The sequence below is a fragment of the Taeniopygia guttata genome, chromosome 11 (assembly GCF_048771995.1).
Source record: "Taeniopygia guttata chromosome 11, bTaeGut7.mat, whole genome shotgun sequence".
NCBI classification, from domain to species: Eukaryota; Metazoa; Chordata; class Aves; order Passeriformes; family Estrildidae; genus Taeniopygia; species Taeniopygia guttata.
Window position 1 is genome coordinate 3,317,746 of NC_133036.1, and position 21,829 is coordinate 3,339,574.

General features: G+C 38.2%; 1 protein-coding gene and 1 long non-coding RNA gene across 2 annotated transcripts; both read right to left on the reverse strand.

Moving 5' to 3' along the window:
- Positions 1–5,085: 5,085 nt before the first annotated feature.
- LOC101233626 (leukotriene B4 receptor 1-like) lies at positions 5,086–7,697 on the reverse strand. Its single transcript, XM_004175000.6, has one exon. It carries the CDS (start codon positions 7,441–7,443, stop codon positions 6,433–6,435), a length of 1,011 nt encoding a protein of 336 aa, XP_004175048.3. The 5' UTR covers positions 7,444–7,697; the 3' UTR covers positions 5,086–6,432.
- Positions 7,698–9,866: 2,169 nt separating this feature from the next.
- Positions 9,867–21,663, reverse strand: LOC140684883 (uncharacterized). Its single transcript, XR_012057814.1, has 3 exons — positions 21,554–21,663; positions 13,004–13,088; positions 9,867–10,150 (listed from the first exon to the last, which is right to left on the reverse strand). It is a non-coding gene; the product is annotated as an uncharacterized lncRNA (long non-coding RNA).
- Between the last annotated feature and the right edge of the window lie 166 nt (positions 21,664–21,829).

Genomic DNA, 21,829 nt, shown 5'->3' on the forward strand with positions numbered 1-21,829 from the left:
TAAAGGAATGTGAGTATAAGTGAAAAAATAGCAACCTTGAAATGTTAAAGCAACATCATTTTTTCTAAGATGTTACCCCACTTTTTACAAAGCTGCCTAACATAAGCCGTTACATAAAATGGCAATTGTGGCTTATGGGCATATTCCTTGAATAATTTGCATTTTCCTGTTCTTGTTCTTTGTGTTTCCATTGCTGCTGGAAATGTATCAGGTCCCCAAGTGCACTAATTACTCTTAAAGACTCTCCACTCTCAGACCCTGCCTCTTGGCCTGGGAATCCATATCAATTCAGGCCTGGAGCTTCAGCCCTTCCTTGACCTGTGTTGTTGGAGTGCCCATTTGAGTTCTGCCCGTGCCTGTGCTTGGCCATGTACCTTGTTGATACGGGTCCTGACCTGTGGACTGACTTTCTGATGTGACCCTGACTGACAGCTGTGGTCTGCTTGGTCATCACTGGCTGGTTCTAATTTTCATTTTACTTTAGTTGTCGAAGAACAAAATAAGGTGTGTAATGTAAGATAGTTGGGTTTTAGTGTAGCGTACAATGCAAATCTTGGGGTAGAATGGATATTTAGGGAAATGGTTATTGGGTAGAAACCTTTAATTTATGACGTCTTCTTCCTAGAAGCGCTATGAGAAGATCTTCAGCAAAATCAGTTTCTTCTGATTAATATGACAAATATAAGAGGATTAACCATTAACCAAAACCATTACATACAGAAACTAAACATTGCAATAGAGAAAAAGGGTATTTGAAACCAAATCTATTGATTGTCTTCTGCTTTACTCTTAACACTTCTCTTATTTTCTTAAAGGCAAAGCTTTCACAATTTTCTTATCATGGATATCTTTAAGACTGCAAGAACCATTTCTAATTTTAACCACTAGGAAGTCAAGTCTTTTTGATACTTTTTGAGAGCATCTCAAAACTACCACAAGGCTAGAAATCAATAATATCACCTGGCAAGAGATGTGAGCTGCTCAAATTCAAGTCAAGGTCCAGCTCAACATGCTTATGGATGGCTTGGCAGGGAGAAGCTGTTTACAGCACAGACTTTCTACAGACTGGCATGAGGCAATTACGTTCTGTCAGCTATTCTCAGATTGCCTAATTATGAATGTTTGAACAATGTGGGCTTAGGCTCCTGAAGAGCAAGAAAGAGATGTACTAGATCATTCTGAAATGAAGGTGAATGCTTAATATATTATTGTAGTTTTTTGTGAACATTTCTGTCTCAATGACCTGAACCTCAAGTATGGTTTATAACTGAAACAATGAACAAAGTCCTTCACTGTTTTTTTTTAGTGACTTCCAGAGTACTAAAATGAAGCCTAACTTTTTAAAATGGAAAAGCCACATGGTGGCAGGAGAGAACAAGGCATGTAAAAAATCTGTTCTGCTAAATGCTTCCCTTAGATTTAACTACATACTGTTCCCTTCCGCAGCACAGATGACACTCTGTGGCTGTATTTTTAAATCTAACAGGCACTAACATAACTCATTAGTTGCAATGTTTAAAAAAGTGTCCATGACTTCTAAGTTTCAGATACTGCTGACCTAGTTCACTAGGAATTATACAGTAAATGTTAATATTACAGTAACTTTTGAAATTATGTAGTAGAGTGAAGGTATTGAATCTGCAACCTGTTTTCAGATTGTCCACACTGTAATATATTCCCATAGCATCAGAGATCCAATGACTAAAAGTGATCTTCACACAGTTATTTTCCAATTGTGGCTCTTTTGGTGACCCTACCAATGACAGCCCATAAATACTGCTTCAAATTCACAATTCTATGAAAATGAAAGATTTAGTCTTTTTTTTTTTGTGTAATGTGCTATACCATGAACAGGTCTGCTGTGCAAACATGAGAAGTCTGATTTTTCAGTTTAAGATCCAGTAAGAGCAGGCTAAACTTCTAATCCTCCAATTTACAACCATCTGGATATACCCTTCACTTTAATCACAATATACTGTTTGTAGGTGTCTCAGTGCAGTTTATTATTTCCTAGTTAATAGCCAGTGGAAATAGTGATGCACTTATTCGCACACACTGTTAGTACCTACACAGGTGCAGCCAAAACTGAAGACTGACCAGTTGCTTTTGCAATCAAGATGTTGTTCTGATAGCTGACTTCTATTAGATAAATAATAAGTGGATTTTGCTGTTTAGCAGATGTATAATTGAGATTCCTAATTTAAGAGCTCTGACTCTTTAACCTGTATTTGAAGACTTCATGGCATCTTTTTCAATAATTCCATCATTTTAATGACTGACTTGACATATTCCATAAAAATAATTTTATTTTAATCTGAACATTTCTTCAACTTCAATCTATTTAAAAATGTTGAATCTTCCTAAGAACCACCCACATGATTTTTAGCATATTTGATTTAGCGGGAAAGAAGACACAAAAAAATTCAATAGTATATGATTCTCTTATCTCCATACCTACCAGAGCAAGAACTTTCTTAGGACTGTAAACAGTGTTGTAAAGTCCCTGAAATCCTGATGTCCCTCATCATAGCCCTAGTCACACCCAGCTCTTAATGCTAGCAGGAGCAGCATAAGCTACTCACCCTCTCAGAGGACAGGCTTATGTCTCTCTAAACTCTGGTTTATTGGATTTTTTTTCTTAAACCTATTGACCACCAGTGTGGATCATAATGAGAAGTTTTCTAATAAGGAACTGTTCCAGTGATTAACTGATCTGACAAGAAAGCATTCACAAAAATATGAAACTGACTTGCATCTGAATAGTTTTCACTTCCCTGTCTGTTCTCTTTCTATACTCAACTTTCATGGCTGAACTTCTCAGTTTCATTTTAAGTCTATATTATTCTTAATAATCTTGACTAACCTATTTCTCATGTTTTTCCATGTAAAAAAGCCAATAGCTTTTCCTTTGTCTTCCCTTTTCCCAGTATATGCAGAAAAGAGAATAATACAAGAGCTGAACACGAACCTGTAAAGAAAACCTTCACCACTGCTAATATTTGCTACTTCTAAAATATTTATTTGCATCTTCTAAAATATTTATTCTTTATCAGACTCTTGCTTGAATGTGAAAGAATTTGGATTCCTATGTTGTTTCTGTACCATCTGTTAGCTTCCAGGTTCTTTTATTCCTTTCACTCAAGCACTGCAGGCAAATCTTTCATTTAGTCCTGCTAATTGTAACCCTAAGAGTTCCATAACTGCAGATTTAACTGCCTTTAAAACATGTCTTTTGCTCTACGTCTTCCTAGAAAATGTTCTGGAAGTTTAAAAATTTTTTTTTTTCTTTAATATAGTGCAGTTGCCCTGTTTCTTCTTGCAAATAAGGATCTCTAATTTCCCTTGTGCTACTCCTTAAATTGTGAGTTGCCTGTAAATATTCACAAAGCTCCATTGTTTTAATCTGGGTATCTGTTATAACTCTTTTACCATGATGCTTATGGAAACATTTTTATGTCAACAGGCAACAAATAGTGTAAGGCTAATGCTTTTTTTAAATGTCCTTTTCTATCCTTGTATATTGGGTTAGTAACTAAAAATTCCTCAGGCTTTCCTTTAATCCATTTAATATAACAGAATTCACTTGGATCAGCATGATCCTACTACAGTAAATGTGAAAAAATCCTGATGTAACCCCATGGAATGTTCACAGCAAGTTTCAGGGTGAGAAATACTGAAATGTTAAAGAGATAATTGTTAGAAGATGATTAATTTTTACAAATGTGAGAAATTCAAACTATCTGGTCACCTCCTAGTACTCAGTGTTCTAAGCAGTGTTGCACTGACTCCACATCATGTTCCCTGTACATCAGTGTAGTCTGAGGTGATTTCACTCAGGTGACTGAAATGGCCTCTCTTAGCTCAGCCTTCTGCCTTGCTGTGTCATGAGAAATAGCAGGACACTGAAACTACCCAGCAGACCTCATAAACAAGGGTAGAAAGGTTAGGGAAAAAAAAAAAAAAGAGGAACTCAAATGACATGAAGCCTCTATTTCCCCAGGAGAATCTGAGTGTGTCTCGAGTTACTAGCAGGTCACTATTTTGATCTAACTTGAACAACAGATAGATACGTGTTAGCACTAATGAAGTGCAAAGTCTGGCTGCATTGCTAGGCCTGATGTGTACCTGCTCAAGGAAGCAGCAGACAACCAAGTCATCTGCTTGTATTTTTAGGTGGACTCTTATGGTCCCAGTAACATGACTGTTGTGCTGACAAAAAAATTAAATCAGTGAGGATTTTAACTGTGCATACCAACTGCAAGAATTAACTCTATTAACTCTACATTAAAATGCAATTATTTAATGTTGCTGTTTTAGTATGTTCTAATACTTCTCAAACTGCCTTCAAAAGAAACACAGTTCTTAGAGATGACTTTACACTGGACATAGAACCAAGACCATTAACGAAAAATTAAGAGGGACAGCTCTAGCTCCTTGATAGACCTCCTGAGGTACAAGGACTTCAGTACTGTGAGTAAAAAGCAGTGGAGAAAATGTGAAAAATTAATAGTGAGGCAGAAAATTCAGGCACAGATTGAAAGGAAGGAAAACACTGGTCAGGCAGCTTGTACTAAAGTCTGCCTGGGTGTTTACTCACACTGTGAGTTGTGAAATGCTTGGCTCTTTGTAGCCTAAAATTTCAGTTGCAGTGCTCATGTGATAGTAAATCTGGTCTGTTCTGTGTTGTTGAATAGTGAGTGATTCCTATCTCAAGAACATATTGGGAAATACAGCTTCACTTTTTTATGAGTAGATAACTGAACCTGCTGCTTTTTTTTTTTTGTGAGATAATGTCACATTGCTATATTGAATGTCCTATAGCAATTAAAAGCCAATAGAGGGGTGAAAAAGAGTGGTAGGTAAAGGATGGGGTCAAGTCTAAAAGGTCCCATCTGTTCTTTACTTTTTACTGCAAACAAGATCTTGCTAAAGTTTGCTTTAATTTCAGTGAAGGAGTCCTGTTGAAGGAAAACCCTCTGTGCTGTGGACTTCTATTCAGGAGGAAAAATACTTTTTGATAAGAAGAAGGGATAACAAATACATATGCAAAGTTTAGAGAAAAAGTCTTCCATTAGCAGCTAAGAATTTTACTTCCCCATGTTTATTCAGCTAAATTAATACAACTCAAATATCCTTCACTTCAAAATCCAAAATTATTCAAAATTTCAAAAATTAATGTCTGGTTAGTATTTGTAATTTCTTTGTAAAGATGAGTAATGTAGCTATTTAGCAGCTGTCCAGAACAAGGAATATGAAATCACAATATGCTTTGTAATCAGTAGTTATCTTGATCTTATTAAAAATTGTTGACTTAAAAATTTACAAAGCAAGTGTAAAAAATGTTAGGCACAATTGAAATAAATAAAACTTCAGAAGCAAACATGTGATGCCATGCAATTTTTCACAGTGAATTTACACGCATTCACAAAACTAAAGCCCTTGCAAACACTAATTTTATTGGTTTCCTATGGCAAAGTCCACTACTCTATAAGAGAAGAAAAAATATAACTCTCTTATTTGCAAGTTGAAGTTCTTCTGATATGAGACACTTTGTACTGCAACCATAATTTTCTTACATATAAAAATAATAGGAAGGATGTCTCCTTCTTCCTCACCTGAGCCTGATCCAATTCTTCCACAATTTAATAGACATCTTGGAAGCTTAACTTCTTTGAATCAAAATTTTTGAGGATACTCAAAGTACATATATTTAATACATCAGATTGCCACTGAAGTTGCAATGTGTTTGCCATCAGATACAGCATGAAGCCTGCAGTGATGTTTGCCATACAACACAGTTCTCATATTCCACGTTTGGCTTGTTCAAACCTACTACCCAGAGATAATGCAGTCAATGAGCTTGATTGTGTAAACAACCCTTATTACCTTCAAACCTAAATATAGTAATGAATAAAAAATAGCTTTGATTTTTCCATTATGTCATTAGTACACTTTAAAACCATTCTTAGCCTTATAAAGAATTTAACTACTTAAAACTTTAGATTATATAAGGATTTTTGAACATGTAACAATTTTTTTTCTGAAAAAACCCTTAGTTTCATTAGTTTCAAGCTTTCAAAGTCTCTCTTTTCCACATGCAGTTCTTTTCTGTTTTCTGCCTATAGACTTTCTAGAAATCAGAAATAATTTTAATGGAAAGTAACAATGCTGTATTCCTCACAATTTTAGCTTTTAGCTACTTTGCTGAGGTTCTCAGCAACAGTGAAATAGTGCTCATTTCATGATGTGATTATTAACTTATGAACTGAACAAGGTTGTTAATGGAAATTCTTATAAAACACACAAGAAAAAAAAATCCAAAAAGCTTTTCTTTCTCTATGGCTTTCCCTGGACTACTCAGTAAATGAAACGGAGAGAATGAGGAGAAAGGACTACTGAAGGAATGACACAGATTGTTCACTGAGTTCCTTGTTAGAGATTTTCTGTGCCTACCAAAGGATCTTCATGTTTGGCTACAACCAGACTTCTTTTCTTGTCTTCCTCTGTTACAGTCTGACTGATCTGTTCAAACAGCTTTGATATCTTGGCAAACCTCAGGTGGTTCTGAAACCTTCGTGCAGCAAAAGCATAAAGCAGAGGGTTAATACAGCTACTGATGAATACAAGTGCTCCAGAGATGTACACTCCTTTGTCTACAATTTCTTCCAGTGCTAAAGACATCTCCTCATTAGAGAGTTCTATTTCAAGTGAAATGATGTCCAGGATGTTAAAGATGTGGTGAGGGAACCAGCACAGAATGAATGCCACCACAACGCTGGCAATGAGATGTTCCGATCGCCGCTTGGATTGGTAAGTCATTCTGCTTATTCTTCTTGCAACACACACATAACAAGTGCAAATAATTAAGAAAGGGATTACAAAGCCTGCAAGGGTCTCCAGCAGAAGAAAGGACACTTTCTGTCTATTAGAAGAGTAGTTGCGACACGTGCATAGAAGTCGGCCGTTCATTTCTTCTGTTTCTTGAAATGGAATGACAGAAATGCCAAAGGCAATAGACAGGAACCAAATGAGGAGTACAATCAAATAAATTTTTTCTTTTCTTCTGTATGTTTGAATTGTGAAAGGGTAAAACACAGCCAGTAGCCGCTCCAAGCTGAGTGCTGTAATCAGAAATATGCTGGCATACATGCTGCAGTAAATAATGAAAACCAGCATTTTGCAGAAGATGACTCCAAAAACCCATGAGTCAACAAAAGAGTAAATCCAGATTGGTAAAGTGATCAGTACAAGGACATCAGCAATGGCCAGGTTCAAGATCAGCAGGACTGAAAGAGATACTTGCTTCATTTTTGTACAAACAGTCCAGATGACAATGCAGTTTCCAGGGGTGCCAATTATAAATGACAAGCCCAGTATTATGCAGACTACTGACCTCACAATATTCCATGTTGAGTTGCCACTGCTTTCCTCACCTTGACTCATTCTGGAAATTCTTCTGTTCTTGGCTGCTCTGTGCTCTGCTTTTATTCTGCAGGTGTTGGTGAACTACTTGAAAGTTCTCCTCTAAATGATGTTCTGAAGGCTAATGCAGACTGTGAGCTCACATCCTCATGCTCACTCTTACAGACATCTGACCACATATGGCAGTTCCTGTTGTTTAGGAGGATGGGTATTTTTGCATACAAAGCAAAAGTAAAAATACATTGCAGGACCTGACTTTGCTGTTAGTTATACGTCCATTATATCAGCAAATTTTACAGCATGTTGGTGGTCTTTCTAAAGTGTGCCTATTTAAAGAAATGTGCTACTGTTTTGGTGTTACTGAGCTAATCAACACCTGTGAGGAGAAAGAAATCCTTTTTATGCTATTCTATTTTTGCTCATTTGAAGAACTTGGCACTTCATTTTATAAAAACAAAGAGGGGTGGCAGGTAAATGACAAATGTGCATTATATGGTTGACATGAATTTTAAAGCAGAAAAAATTGTGCTTACTACCTTAATGTCATCTTTTTTAATTCATCAGAAAACAGTCAATCATATTTCAGAAATACCCTGGCATAAAGGAAATCAACTGTTTGAACTGTACTGGTACAACAAAGTGGGTAGGAGTTGTATTCTCTGGGAAATTGGAGTTCTTTACCAAACAATAACCATCAGAGTATTCAGTCTGGATGTAGAGTTATAGGAAGAAATGCTCCATGTCAGAGAGAAAAGATATGATTACGTTACTGTCCTGCTGTGTGCCAGCAATGGGCTATGACTTTTATGAGTTTTCCTAGGAAACTTGGTAGTCAGTGTAGTACTCAAATCCTAAATGAATCATTAGTTCTTCAGAGTCTGGTCAAAGAATATGAAACTATTTTGTTATCCTGATTTCAAAACATCTTTTGAAGTTCATTTCTAAAACGTTAAAGGAGGAACTAGAACAGCAGAGCCAACAGAAATATTCAAGAAGTGGAACTGGAAGGGTATTTACCATTAGAAAAAGTTCACAGAAACAAAGGAGTTATTTATAGATTTCTTAAATTTAAGAATATGATACAGATTATTTCCCTAATTTTACAAACCTGGCAAATGTAGTGCATAGTATTAAGTCAAAAAGTATTTTTCACTGAGGAAAAAGGATTGTAACATCAGCACCCCCAAAGCAGCTTAGCCGGTTTTGCTCTCGTAAGAGTATAATGAGATCAAAAGTAAATCCAGAATAACCCCACTGAAGTTAAGTATTATATCTTCAAAATACTATTTGTGTAATACAGATTTTAATTGGGATTTAATCTGATACATGATTCCAGTTCCTTTCATTTTTAACTACATTTAATGAATATCGGGTAGGGGAAAAATGAAACAAGTTGTTTGTATTCTGAAGGGAATTTCTGAAAACCACATGTGAAAATTAACTAACGGGAGGAAGTGCTGGGCAGTAGCACTTCTTCCAATGAAATCACCTTTACACACATTATTTCTCCAGAAGTATCTTCATAGACTAGTTTATTGAAAGTGGCATATGTAGACTGAAGTAAATTGCAGATTTTTGTTGGAAAAATATAACCAAGGAGAGAGGTCCAGTACCTCTTGTCACCCAGTGCTGCAGGGACTGGCAGGTTCTTTAAGTAAAGTCAATCTAGATTATGACTGTTGTGTCACACACTGATTATCAAGACTTTGACCTGAATTGCAGAGGGCTCAGGTGACTAAAAGCCTACACAACCAAAGACTCTAGATAGTAAAGAAAGCTACACTGATTGCTAGAAACTCTGCTTAACTGAAAGCTGGGATAATTGCTAAAAATCCTGTGTAGCAGTAAGACACACTAACTACTAGAACTTGTAGATGACAATAAGGCATGCTGATAAGTACATTTTTATGTCATAATAAGTGCTCTATGTGTAGCTACAATCTTGTGGCCAGTCATCAATCTACCAAGGACTATCAATCTACTAAAAAACTTGTATGTTCTGTACCATTGTGTGACACCTCTGGAGGATTTTTTTTTATAACTTTATTTTTGGTGGAAAAGAGCAGTTGTCTGAACAACCATTGGTATAAGTATATTTTTAATCCAGTAGTGTATGGATGTGGCTGAACCTCTGAAGCATCTGGCCTTGCATTTTCCAGAAACACGTTTCTCCACTTGAGTTGAAGTTTGCTTGCCAAATGGCCTCTGACTCTGGCTGTGTCTTTCATTTAAGCAAGGAAATAAAGATCTCTCAATTGCAGCTGCAGTCTGGAATTTCTGTTTCAGAAAAACCCCTGAGAAGTGTTGAACTGCTAAGATTTCCTTGAGTAAGACTCTGAAGCTAGGCTCATAGACTAAATACCTCAGACATTAGAGTTAACATTAGCTCAGGAGCATGTTTCTGAACAGCTCTATATGACTCCTGGATCACGAAGAAAACTTCAGACTGTCAGCTGACTTTAATATTCTCTAAAAGTGTCTGACTGTTATTTATCAAATTTAAATTAGTAGTACACAAACTTTATGGGCAATTTAGCAAATATTTCCATAAACAGGGGGAGCAATATAGTGTAGTCAATAACTGCTAAAAACAACAGTGGCTAAACAATTCAGTATCTTACTCACTCTAGTGGCCACATGTGGGTGGGCTTTAATGTATGAACGCCTTTGGACTTCGGATCACAGAAGCTCTGGTCTACTTCATTACAGCAGTGGAATTAGGCTACATCTGTATGTTTAAAAAACACAGTTTAAGTTTTTTGTGTGCATGCATATTATATGTAGTGCAAAAAGTCAGTCATCAATCCAGGAAACTTTCTGTAAGTCTGTTACTTTTAGATTAGCAAAAAATTTCTGAAAACTTTCCAAGCTCAAAAAGTCCATGCTACTGCTATGAAACAATTTAAATAGAATTTGCTTTGCCTTAAATATCAGGTGTGTCATCCTTCAAATTATTTATTTTACTCTGAATGAATGCATGAGCTTCCCTCTGGTGGATGTTCTGTAATTTACACTATCACTGAGCATTTTCAAACAGTTGTGTTTGCATGCCTAAATGTAAATTATAATTGATATTTCTACCTCTTGCATATTTATTCTGAGAAACAGAGTTTCACTTCAAAATGCTAAGAGTCTTTAGTCTGAGTCTATGCTCAAAGTGTGTCCATCCTTCCATGCTGTAAGAACATCTCTTATAGGGATTTACAGAATAGCTAATACATGAAAAATGGCAAATCCACAATGTGGAACTTGTATTTAGAACTCTACCAAGAAGACTTTTTAAATCCTCTTTACATTTTGTCTTCAGAAGGATCCCCTGGATGTTTGTGTAGTAAGTGATTGTAGAATAATGATTATCAAGTATCACCTGAGACGCTGCAAACTGATGTTATAACCTCATTTATTGTTAATGTGAAAGAGAAGAAATAATTAGGCTGAACCCCTCTGTTCTTCAGCCACTACATCGAGGTGTATTTGCAGGATTTGTACAAATGTCTTATAACAAACTGAAGTCCATGTGCTACTGAGGACAGTGTGAAAGTGCCACACTTTGCCTTGATCAGAGAACTATGGGCTACTTCACAGCTGATCTAATTGCTGCTTTCTTGATTATAGGAGGGGCTCCTATATACGTGGGATTTCATGGGGAAGGGCAGTAGCTAATAATCTCTCTGCTCTGAAATTACTGCAAAGGGAAGTGCAGTGTAGGAAAAGACACACACCAGACATTTCTACAGTCTTGCAGTGTTTGTGGCAGCAGCCCATGGGGCAGCAAGTACAAATAAGAACACTCCCAGGGCTACTTTATCAGAGAGTAAATAACTTAAGGAAGAACTTGAGATCAGTTCCAGAATGTAATAAAAGATGTGTACTTTGCACTATATAGTTTGGAATATTCTGTCCTGTATGCATTTTGTTAATCAGTATCCTAACATTATTAAAAATTTGTATGAGAAAAGACTTCCTGCTTGTTATGTTCGGTTTTTTGGCTGGTAGAGATAGGGCTGACTAGAGAAAATATTTCCTGCTTGTTATGTTCAGGGAAAACTGCTTTAGGAGTTGTGACAGGGAAATGCTTCCAAGGCACCTGTTGTGAGTGCATCAGACATGCTTACATATTGGCACCTTTCTTGCCCTAACAGACAATCAGAACATGTTTCCATGGTGAAAACCACAGAGAAATATTTCCCTTGTACAGACATAGCAGGTGCATTAGATTAAAGGTGTTAATTAAGATAGTGGAAAACTGTATTCATAATTCTGACTACAAGCAGGAATATGAATAACAATTATGCAGAGATTTTGGAAAAACTTATAAATACCTTTTCTTGACATTATGAATGTATACAGTTTTAGTGTCCTGTTACAGTACTAGATTTGTTCCAATTTAAGGCAGGACTCCCCATTCTAAATCAGATACTACTAAGTAGCTACTTGTACACAAACTGTTGCTATCCAAAATCCTTAAGGATATAAACATATCTGGCACCCTGGTTGCTACTGAGTAAATCAAATTCACCATTTACATGTTCTTCCTTCTGAGTAATAACTTACAGATGACAAATACTGCTTGGATGATTTTCTGCCAAACATTACTTGATTTTAAAAAATTGTTTAGCCAAACCTACTGGCATTTATATGTTATTTACGTATTGCATGTAAATATTATTTTGCTATATGATCAATGTATCTTTTTGTTATTCAGCAGTGACAAAGGAAAGTGTTTAGCAGAGCATGTCTTAGTGAAGGTCCTGTGATTAAAAACCCACGAACAGATATCCTGCAGTGCCTGAGCAGCAGCAGCAGCTGTTCTGCCCGATGGAAGGGGCCGTCCGTGCACTTCTGTGTTTGCAACACAGGGCGGCACTGGGAAACCAGCCCTTGGTTTTTGGCTGAGCCTGCGAGCCTGGAGGTGTTGCCTTTCTCTGCACGGCGTTCAAGGCCATGGCTTTCCACAGAACTGATTCTTTCACATAAGGTTAGGTGATTGTGAATAAAATTTCAATAAACTTATGGGGGAAAATCACAATGTCTGCTTTTGTCTTGTACATCACTTTATTTTCTAAATATTCATATTTCTAGCTCTCTCAGTTCTGTTTTGATATGTGCCCATTTCCGGTGCTACATTCTGTTTTAACTGATCTGGTAAGGATAGGTCCCTCTGTGATAAAAAATAACATTAATTTTAATAAATAAATTTCATTTACTATGCCTCTGAAGGAACAAAGTTTGGAAAGTTTGGTAACTACATTAACATTTGGCCCTTCAGTGTAGCTTCCATTTGTGTGTTCTCTTTAAAAAGCAGATCAAATTGTGATCTCTTTGGCTGTGAAACAACCCTGTCCAGCAGATTTGAGCACCTTTGAAGACTTATTTAATTCCTTTATTACACATGACTTAACCTTGGTCCCAGTGTGACATGAAGTCTTGATTTTGTGGCCTTCTGTCAGGTTAATTGTGCTGCAATTAGCAGACTGTACTGATTTTCTGGGGAATACAAAGATCTTTCTTCTGCTCTGTAGCAGCCACCACACGTGTGTTAGGAATGCCTGTGTGCTCAGTCACTCAGTAATTAGCATACCTGACATTCTGTTCTGCATAGCCAGAGAAACCAGCACCCTGTGCCACACTGCCCTTCAGAATGGTCTTGCCCAAGCGTTCTTAATCTGAAACAAAAAGTAGTCAGGATTCATTCTGAGATGCTACCCAGAGCCACACTAACAGCTATTTAGTAAACACACACATAATATACTGAATGGAAAAAGTGTAAGATATGCAAACTTCAGGCACAGGTAATGTTTGATCATTCTGTAATGTGAGCTATTCTTTCTGTAGAATTTCTATATAATATTAGAAATTACTGTGAATAGTGCTAATTTCTCCACTAAATGAAGAATTTTCCCTGGCAGAAATTGGTAGCTGAAATAATTACCCCCACAGCCCCCCAGAGTTACTAGACTAACCTAGATCTGAGAGGGCTTTGGGGGAATATTTCAGGGGCAAGGCAAAAGATTCCAAAAGAGGCTCTAACCCCCAATGTAGTTCAAGACATTTTTTCTCAAAGGTTTCCAGGGGAGAAAGAGAGCGAACAAGGAAGAACAGGGCCTTCATCTAGACTCCTGCTCAGGAAAAGATAATTGGCTCTCAGCCCATTAGGTCAAGAAAGGAAGGGAGGTTTAAATTAACATGGTTACAGCTACAGGGGTCTCTGGGGGTGGGGTGGGGGGGGAACCATTTCCCAGAGGAATACAACAGTAGCACCATTTTGTTGGTTAAAACATATATCTATTTATGGAATTTAATAGAATGTAAAGCTAATAGATTCTAAAATAATCTGATGTCTTACTTTTCCTATATTTGACTCTTGAGCCTAATAATACGATCTGGTTTTTGGCAGACTTATTTTTTATGTTCTAGTGTTGAGTCAGATCAAAAAGTACTTTTAGCCCAGTACATTGTCTCTGGTAGCAGCCACAAGCAGGTGTTTAGAGAAGAATGTAAGAACAAGCCATGCGTGTCTATACATTATCTGGCATTCAGTCAATCACAGCTGAGGAGTTTCTTGGACCAGGGATGGTTTCTGTGTGTTTAATAAAGCTTTGTGGACATTTCTTCAGTAGACTTCCTAAGCGTATCCTTGAACTCCAGTGAACATCTAGCACTGCAGCTTTGACCCATGCTGTGTGAAGAACCACCTGCTTTTGTTTCTTTGCTGTTTTTCTGTTGGCTCCAGCAGGCTCCCCACAGTTCATCTGTTGGAAAAACAGTGAACAGCACACCCGTGTTCATCCTTTCCACAGTCTTTTCTTGATTAAAGCCTACATGTGTCAGTCATTGCTTACCTGCAGACTGAAGAATTCTTACATACATGAATATACCCACACACCTTCCTATACCTGGTAAAGAAATCATCATCATCCCTTCATTCTTCTCATTGTCTCTTCTTTCAGGTCTTTTTTGTTTGGTTCAGACAGAGGAACAGACTAGTTCTGAAATTCAATAGTTCAATTAAACCATAGTGTGATGATGAGGGAAAATGAAAGAAATCAAGACACACAGAGGTTAAAGCTCATCTCTAGGCTGTTTGTCTCACCCCCTTGCAGTGTAACAGGGCTGGCCACACTGCACTCAAGCATGTTTTTTTTTTTTTTCTAATTGGGGATTAGTTTAGTTTACATTCAAAGCACAAAAATAATAATTAGCTTTTGTCTTTCTCAATGCCAGTCTGTGCTCTAAGATTTAGAAGACTTTGGTCCAAAGGTCACGGTGTCATTCTTCTTTCATCTACTCTAGATGCTTCACAACCATAGAAATCCTCATGGGATGCAATTACCTTGTAATCCTTAAACCATAGGTTATCCCCTGACTGGTAGGGCTTTGTGTCTCTGCTGTGTGTCCTATTCTGCACTAAAACCACTAGAAGTCAAGTATAGTCTAAAATTGCCATTATTTGGTGCTGCATGAAAGGCAGCTTTAATTGCACCTGTTACTTTTTCCTAGGTAGCTTTATGTCTTGTTATGTCTGGCTGCGTGGGAAGCATTTAATCCTCCATTGAATGGTATCTCTTTAATACCTCTTCTTTTCTCACACAGCACATGTGTGACTCCTCTTTCTCTCATGATTGTTGTTTTCCCGTCTTTTGAGTTTGTGACTGTTCACCAAGGCCTGTGATATCTGACCATGGTGTCACTGAAGTCCCTGGCTCCCCTCAGGGTTAGCTGCAGGTACCTCACGTGGGCCCAGTGGGGTTTGCTATGTGCAATACTCCCTGATACACAGGTTTTTGGCACATTCAGGGATCTCTTAGTGAGTGGAAAACAGACAACTTAGTACTGAAAACATGGCGAAGACTCTTGGTAGACACTGCTGATGGGTATCCATTGATCAAATTACTAGGAATCGCCCTTGGCATGACAAATCACAGATCCAGTCAAAACTTTATCCATGTTCTAGTCCTTTGATTGAGGTTTTGAATGGTGTTAGGTTCAATTTATAATTTATAAATTATATGAGATTTCCTAGGTTGTTGTCATCATGTAATACTAACTTCTGTAAAAGTTTATACAGATATAAAAAAGACAATTGTAAAGGATATAAAACCAGATTTTATAACCACACATTTATAAAGAATTCATATTTTAAACACTATTAGTCTTCCTGTGTTATCTGAGAACAAGCACCTTGTGTAAACACAACAGAAAAATATCAGTACTGTCTAGCAGATTCCCAAAATGAGTAAATATCCAATAAAACAGAGTAAGAGAGCAGCTTTGAGAGAACTGCTCTCTGCAGCTAATCAGTGCATCTTTGCAGCACACAAGGAGCAGAATCATTCCCACAGTTATGTTAGAATGAGGTCCAAGTAGAAGAGTTGAAATTGCCTCATAATGGCATAACCTTTTAGAGGAACATTCATGTATTTCTTGCTTTCAGCAGAAAATTTGTTTTCATATCACATGATAGCAGTACCCATTTTTTACTGCTGCTTTGGCTTGTAATCTGAGCAGCTTCACATCCAGCTGCCAAGCACTGATAACCAAATTAATTTCCCCATACCATGAAGAAACTCTTATGAGCGTTAGTCTATTGTCAGTGTAGCATGGCAACAATATTTACAACATCTCAAGCTATCTTTAGCATACTAATTAAAAAAAAAAAAAATCCAATAAATCCATCTTCTCAAAGTACAATGCCCAGATAGCCTTTGGCAAGCTTTCCCTTTCTAATATGTCCACAAGTGCCTCTAAAAGATCATTATGCAGGTTAAAACATGACAGGTCATTCCACTGCAGCCTGTTTGAATTGTCCTTTATTCAGTCTTATTACTAGGAATGTATTAAAGGAAATGGTGGAATTTTATTAGAATTTTCATTTTATATTCACTTATTTGCCCAACAGAACTATCAAAATAATTGTCCTGATCCAAATTTGATCATATTTGAACATGAGGATTAAAACAATGACCTTCAAAAGTCCCTTCCAACCTTAATTTCCCTGTAACTGTATTTTTGCACTGACATGTTTGACAGAGCCTCACATGATGCTACTCATGATGCTGCTGATTCAGCCATTTCCCCATGATTAACTGTTCCCAGCTACCTGTGTCCCTCAGTCCAGAAGGGAACTGTGTCTTTACAGGAATCATCAAGCAATACTTTTTAACTTAATCTGCCCAAAGGATGGGACAGTAAGTGTCTGTGCACTTGTAGCCTATCTGTGCCTTACTTTAGAACATGGTACCAGCCAAACAGCAGATCAGGCATTTCTTTTTGCATTCAGTGGCAGTTAAAACACAGATCTTAACAACTATTTTTGTTCATCTTGTTAATTTTGTTTGGTTTTAATGTTAATCAAGAAACTTTGGCAAAATGTGGGTTTGTCCTATTCGGTTCTCAAGCGTAGTCAGTTTTCCTATTAATATCTACTTTTTAATGTGGTAATCTGGATTTAAAAGACAGAAAATAAATGCGCTGTCTACGGGCATTACATCTTCATGTCTAAGATGACATTTGCTTTACAGATGCATTGTTTAGTGGGATTGCATAAGTATTTCAGGGCCAGAGACACAACTGAAGAAAAATCTTTACATATCCTTTAAACTCAGGTGAACTCTCATTTTTTTAATGCACCAGCTAAAGAGGAACTCTCAGATTGTTTCTTATAGGCTGAAGGGAAGTCTCTCCCTGATATGTGATCAGGGTCAGATGGTTTTCCATCCCTCAGTGTTGAAAATTTTAGCACTGAAAATAAGTGAGTGAAACCTTACAGAGACTAGACAAAGACCAACATTCCCTTCGATACACGACTAAATTACTGACAGCAGCTTCAGTTCTTGTGGACACACTTGTGTTTCCAGAGATGGATTCACTTTTGTCACTAATCTATTGGATTCAGTAGCAGCAGTGTTTTGTCTCTTCAGAAGTAGCTCTGAGCTAGCAGAGTTCCTAAGGCCTGTATTTCCCTTTGACTTTCTTGACACTGTGTCCAGCTGGGATACCAAACAGGTGTGACACTGGATGAAACACTGAAATGATTATTAAGCAGTGGCCTCTTGCTTTTCCATTACATGTGGACTAACATCCTGAAATGCTGCTGCTTGACTCGTGTCACTGTGCCCTCTCTAACCACACTCAGACTTGTTAAGCCTTACAAAGACAGCATACCAAATTCTGCTTTTTCTCCAAATCGCTTCCTCACAGAAAAAAGTACCTTGTCTGCAGATTAAACCACCTTGTCAGCTTTCTACCTCAAAGGGCCCAAGTTTCTCTGCAGAGCAAAAGGTGTCAGGTTCTACCACTCTTGCAATGTGCTGGGAAGTTGTTGTACTTTGTGGGAACTTGTGCAAGACATAAACTGTGCCTGAGGGTTCAACCTACTCAGTTTTCATCACAACTGGATTATATTTTCAACACTTTTCCTCATATATTCATCCTACACAAAATTGTATCTCCCCACTTCATCTTCCCATGCCACCTTTTATTTTTAAATTATTTTTTAAATTCCATATATTGCCTAGCTCCAATTTCAAAATTTATCAGTGGTCCAACCCAGAATACCAACTCTGAGTAAATCTTGAGTAAAAGTTAACTTTGTGCATTCTTGCTAAAAATGTCTCACTTGCAGATTCCAACAAAATTTTTTGAGCAGGATTTCTGAAATTCCAAGTATTAGTAATTAAATTAGTAATTAATTAGTAATTATTAGTAATTAATTAATAATTAAATCCTCACAATTTACTATGAAGCTCTATTACATGGATAGTTTACACGGACAAATTTATTTGCTTTAGCAAAACATGAGCCAAAGGAGTAATATGATCTCTATTATATGGATTAAAGGTTTGAAGATAGGAGAGATGACAGTGACTGTTAGTCTGTTAATTGTGGTCACCCTGCCTTGGCTCTGAGTTTGTGGGTTGATGGTTATGTAAGTCTGCATTTCAGTACTCCCTCTACTCAAGTGCTCTCTTCCCTTTTTTCCAGTCCCTTTTTGACACTGTAACCAAATTTAGCCTGAAAGACAATGAGGAACATAAGCTTTGTTTACTGTCCTAATGCTACTGAGCATTAGGGAGAATGGGGAACAATATGGAAGTGGATGTGAAGCACTGAGGAAGCAGGGAGAAGTGAACAGAAGAATTGTCTTTGCAGCCTCAGTTCAAATGCATGTCAGGTTGTGTCCTGTGGGACTGTGCTACTGTGCTGCGCTACAAGGACAGAGTAAATTCATCACAACACTTTTGGTTGTCTTCACATCTCTCTTTGAAACCGGCTGTCTTCTATTTGTGTGTGTAAGTCAGCACAGTCATGTTTGAGGGTATTTGAGCCAATACAAACACCACTTCAATGGCAAGGATCAGAGGCAAACAGAGAATTCTGTTCAACCAAATAAAAGACATTTAAGCAAACAGTAGAGTTCTGAAAATGATTGTTTCTCTTAAATAAGCAGTGTGCAAACTCATATCCAATTCACAGTCTTCGTCAAGAGTGCAAGCCCTCAAAAAGACTTAAACAAAGATATGGTTTAATATGGTTTATTTCTCTGGTGTGGGGTTTTTGGAAGAAGTAAAGAATATTTTCTTAGAAGATGGATTATGCACATGAAAAAAAATTCTACAGTGGTAACAAACTGGCCTCTGAAGTATGGATAATGATTTTTTTTCACTTCATACATAAGTGAAAAGGATGCAGTCCTCTTTTTAACAGTAGTTTAACTGTAACAACTTCATTTTTCATTTCTAACCAACTTTGGATACAAAACGTGAAGAAAGCATGATGTAGAATGTATTTCATAAAATAATGAGCTGGCTGGCATTTTACTGGCAGTTTAGATGTGTAGTTGGTTCTGTTATTCTTTGAATCTGCCTTGGATGATGACTGGTAGATTTCTGTGTGGCTACACATGGTCATGTTCCTGAACTGCTGTTAATCTACAAATGCCCTGTTGTCAAGTCATTCTGTGTGGAGAAAGAGCCGGATTGCTCTTCTAACAAAGCAGCCCTTGGAAATAGTTACACTGACTCAATTAATAGCAGGGTATCATCAGCTGGAAAGCAATGCCGTGTGTCCAGGTTCCTGGGTTTGTTGGTGTGAGTGACAATAGGACCAGGCACTCACTGTGAAAACAGAAATTTGCTGTGCATATTTAAACCTTACAAAGGCGAAAAGCTTAATGCACTTTGTGTTTAAATGCAAATGGTCATGATCTCACAAAAGGAGACAATTAAAAAAATAACTAACAAATGCTACTTTATTTATCGGCTGAAAGACTTATCTGAACAGCCTGGGCTTGCAGGAATAGCTATTATGTGCTTAGAAGGCTTTTCCAGGGACAGAATTAGATGGAGAGTATTTTAATTAAGTGCGAAGAGGTTCCCAGCTGTCAAAACAGCGCAGAGATTTGTAAAGGAAACATTAAGATTGGTTTGAAGACATCTTGAGTAGAATCAATGACGAAATAGTTACAGAAGAGATACATATGTGATAATCACTAGGAGCACTTGTAAATGCTGACAAATGCAAAGTGTACCTGGAGCCCAAAAGGCCAGAGCCCTTAGAGGCCTACAGCCAGGCACAGAAAATCTGTCCCAGGATAATGCTCTGGTGCCACCCAAGGGAACCCACAAGATGCAGAGGGCTTGACAGGTGTCATTCCTCGAACCTTGTTTCATAGCACAAGTGATCTCAGCCAGGCTATTTGGACATGTGCATTTTGGGGCTTTTGAGTATGAGAGAAAACTGATTTCAGACACAGCCATTCCTTTAAATAATGTTTTACCCTCCCATAAGGTCTTTTTCTGCATTTTGTAACTTTTAATTCCTACACGAGGTTCCCTGTTGCAATGTTTTAGTCAGTCACACTTGCACACCCTGTAGTTTGTCTTTGTAGGAGGTAATTTCATGTCAACACTTGCATGGTGACTAAGCACTTTGTCTTTTGAGTTTGTTGGATGTAAACATACAAGGTGTGGCTGCTGCCTAGAAAAAGGCAAGTCTAGATTTAGACTTAGCCTTACCTTCCTTGAATATTTGTTTTTTTATTTTCTTACTAAAGGAGTAAGATACATCCTTCTCCTTCCATGTTATTGCCAAGACAATGCAGTTTTTCTAAACTCCTCTCAGTAGGCTGTGTATCTGATTTACCAGATTCTGCCTTCACACACAGATCTCTGCCATGTCTCCCTCCAGGAATTACAGAAGTTGTTGAATACTGAATGCAGCGAGGCCAGAAATTCTAATTGTCTTTCTCTCACATCTTCACTTGTGACATTGTTCATGCTTGTGTATTAACCATTCAAGGCAGGAATATTTCTGAAAATTAGTAGTCCCCCTGAGGGATGTAGAAAGTTGTAAAGTAGACAGTGCAGTGCTCCTGCTGCAAAATAACCTTATCAGAAATAGCTTTATCCTGAGCATGAATTGCTCAGAAAGTGTATTTCCACAGAAGGAGTCACAGATATGACTGAATCAAGGAAACCTTGTCTGGCCCATCAGCACAATCATTACTGCTCATGAGATGTGATTACATTAGTTCCAAGTGCCATTTTTTTCTCTATTTAATTTCTGCTTCTGTGGATACCCTTCCTTGTTCCTCTCCACAGGCAGACACCCATCAAATGACCTGCACACCAAACAGAGCACGTAGCCCCTACTAACTGGTATTGCTGAAGCGCAAAGGCTTATAACACTTCTGGTTCCAAATTACTGTAATTACAGGACTGCCTGTTCTTGTTACATGTATAAAGGTCTAATGATTTTTTTCCTCTCAGTATTGCCAAACGCCTGATCGCAGGGATCCTCTGTACCAATTAGCTCGCAGGTTAGTTGGGTGTTGCCTGAAGTGCAGATATACCCGTGAACTTCTCTATCAGATGCCCAGTCCTTTGACCGTGCAACACCAGAATTCCCAGCTCTTCCAAGCACTGTGGCTTTCAACCATTCTGACCACGCCCCTTACGTGCTACTTATTTTTAGATATGTTTTGCAGCAAACGCCCATTACTTCGCTGTTAGAATTTAGCAGGACCAAACAACTCTAGACGTAATAATGAGAGACAAACGCTTTCCTCCCTCAGCACGTCTCCCTCAGAGCTGTCTGCTGGCCCCAGCAGAACGGGGACAGCTGTCCCTACCTGTCCGGGGCAGCTGCCTGTGCCTGCGGCCGGGGCCGCTGCACTGACGGGGCTTTTGACGGGGATCGAGCTCCCACAGCCGGGGCCGAGCTCCCACAGCCGGGGCCGAGCTCCCACAGCCGGGGCCGCCGCACTGACGGGGCTTTCGGCAGGAGCTCCGAGCTCCCACAGCCGGGGCCGCTGCACTGACAGGACTTTCAGCGGGGACCGAGCTCGCACTGACAGGGCTTTCGGCAGGAGCTCCCAGCTCCCACAGCCTGGGCCGCCCCGGCCCTC

What these genes read in the sequence shown, in the direction of transcription:
- LOC101233626 (XM_004175000.6), bottom strand. Translation starts at nt 7,443, where the DNA reads ATGAGTCAAGGTGAGGAAAGCAGTGGCAACTCAACATGGAATATTGTG.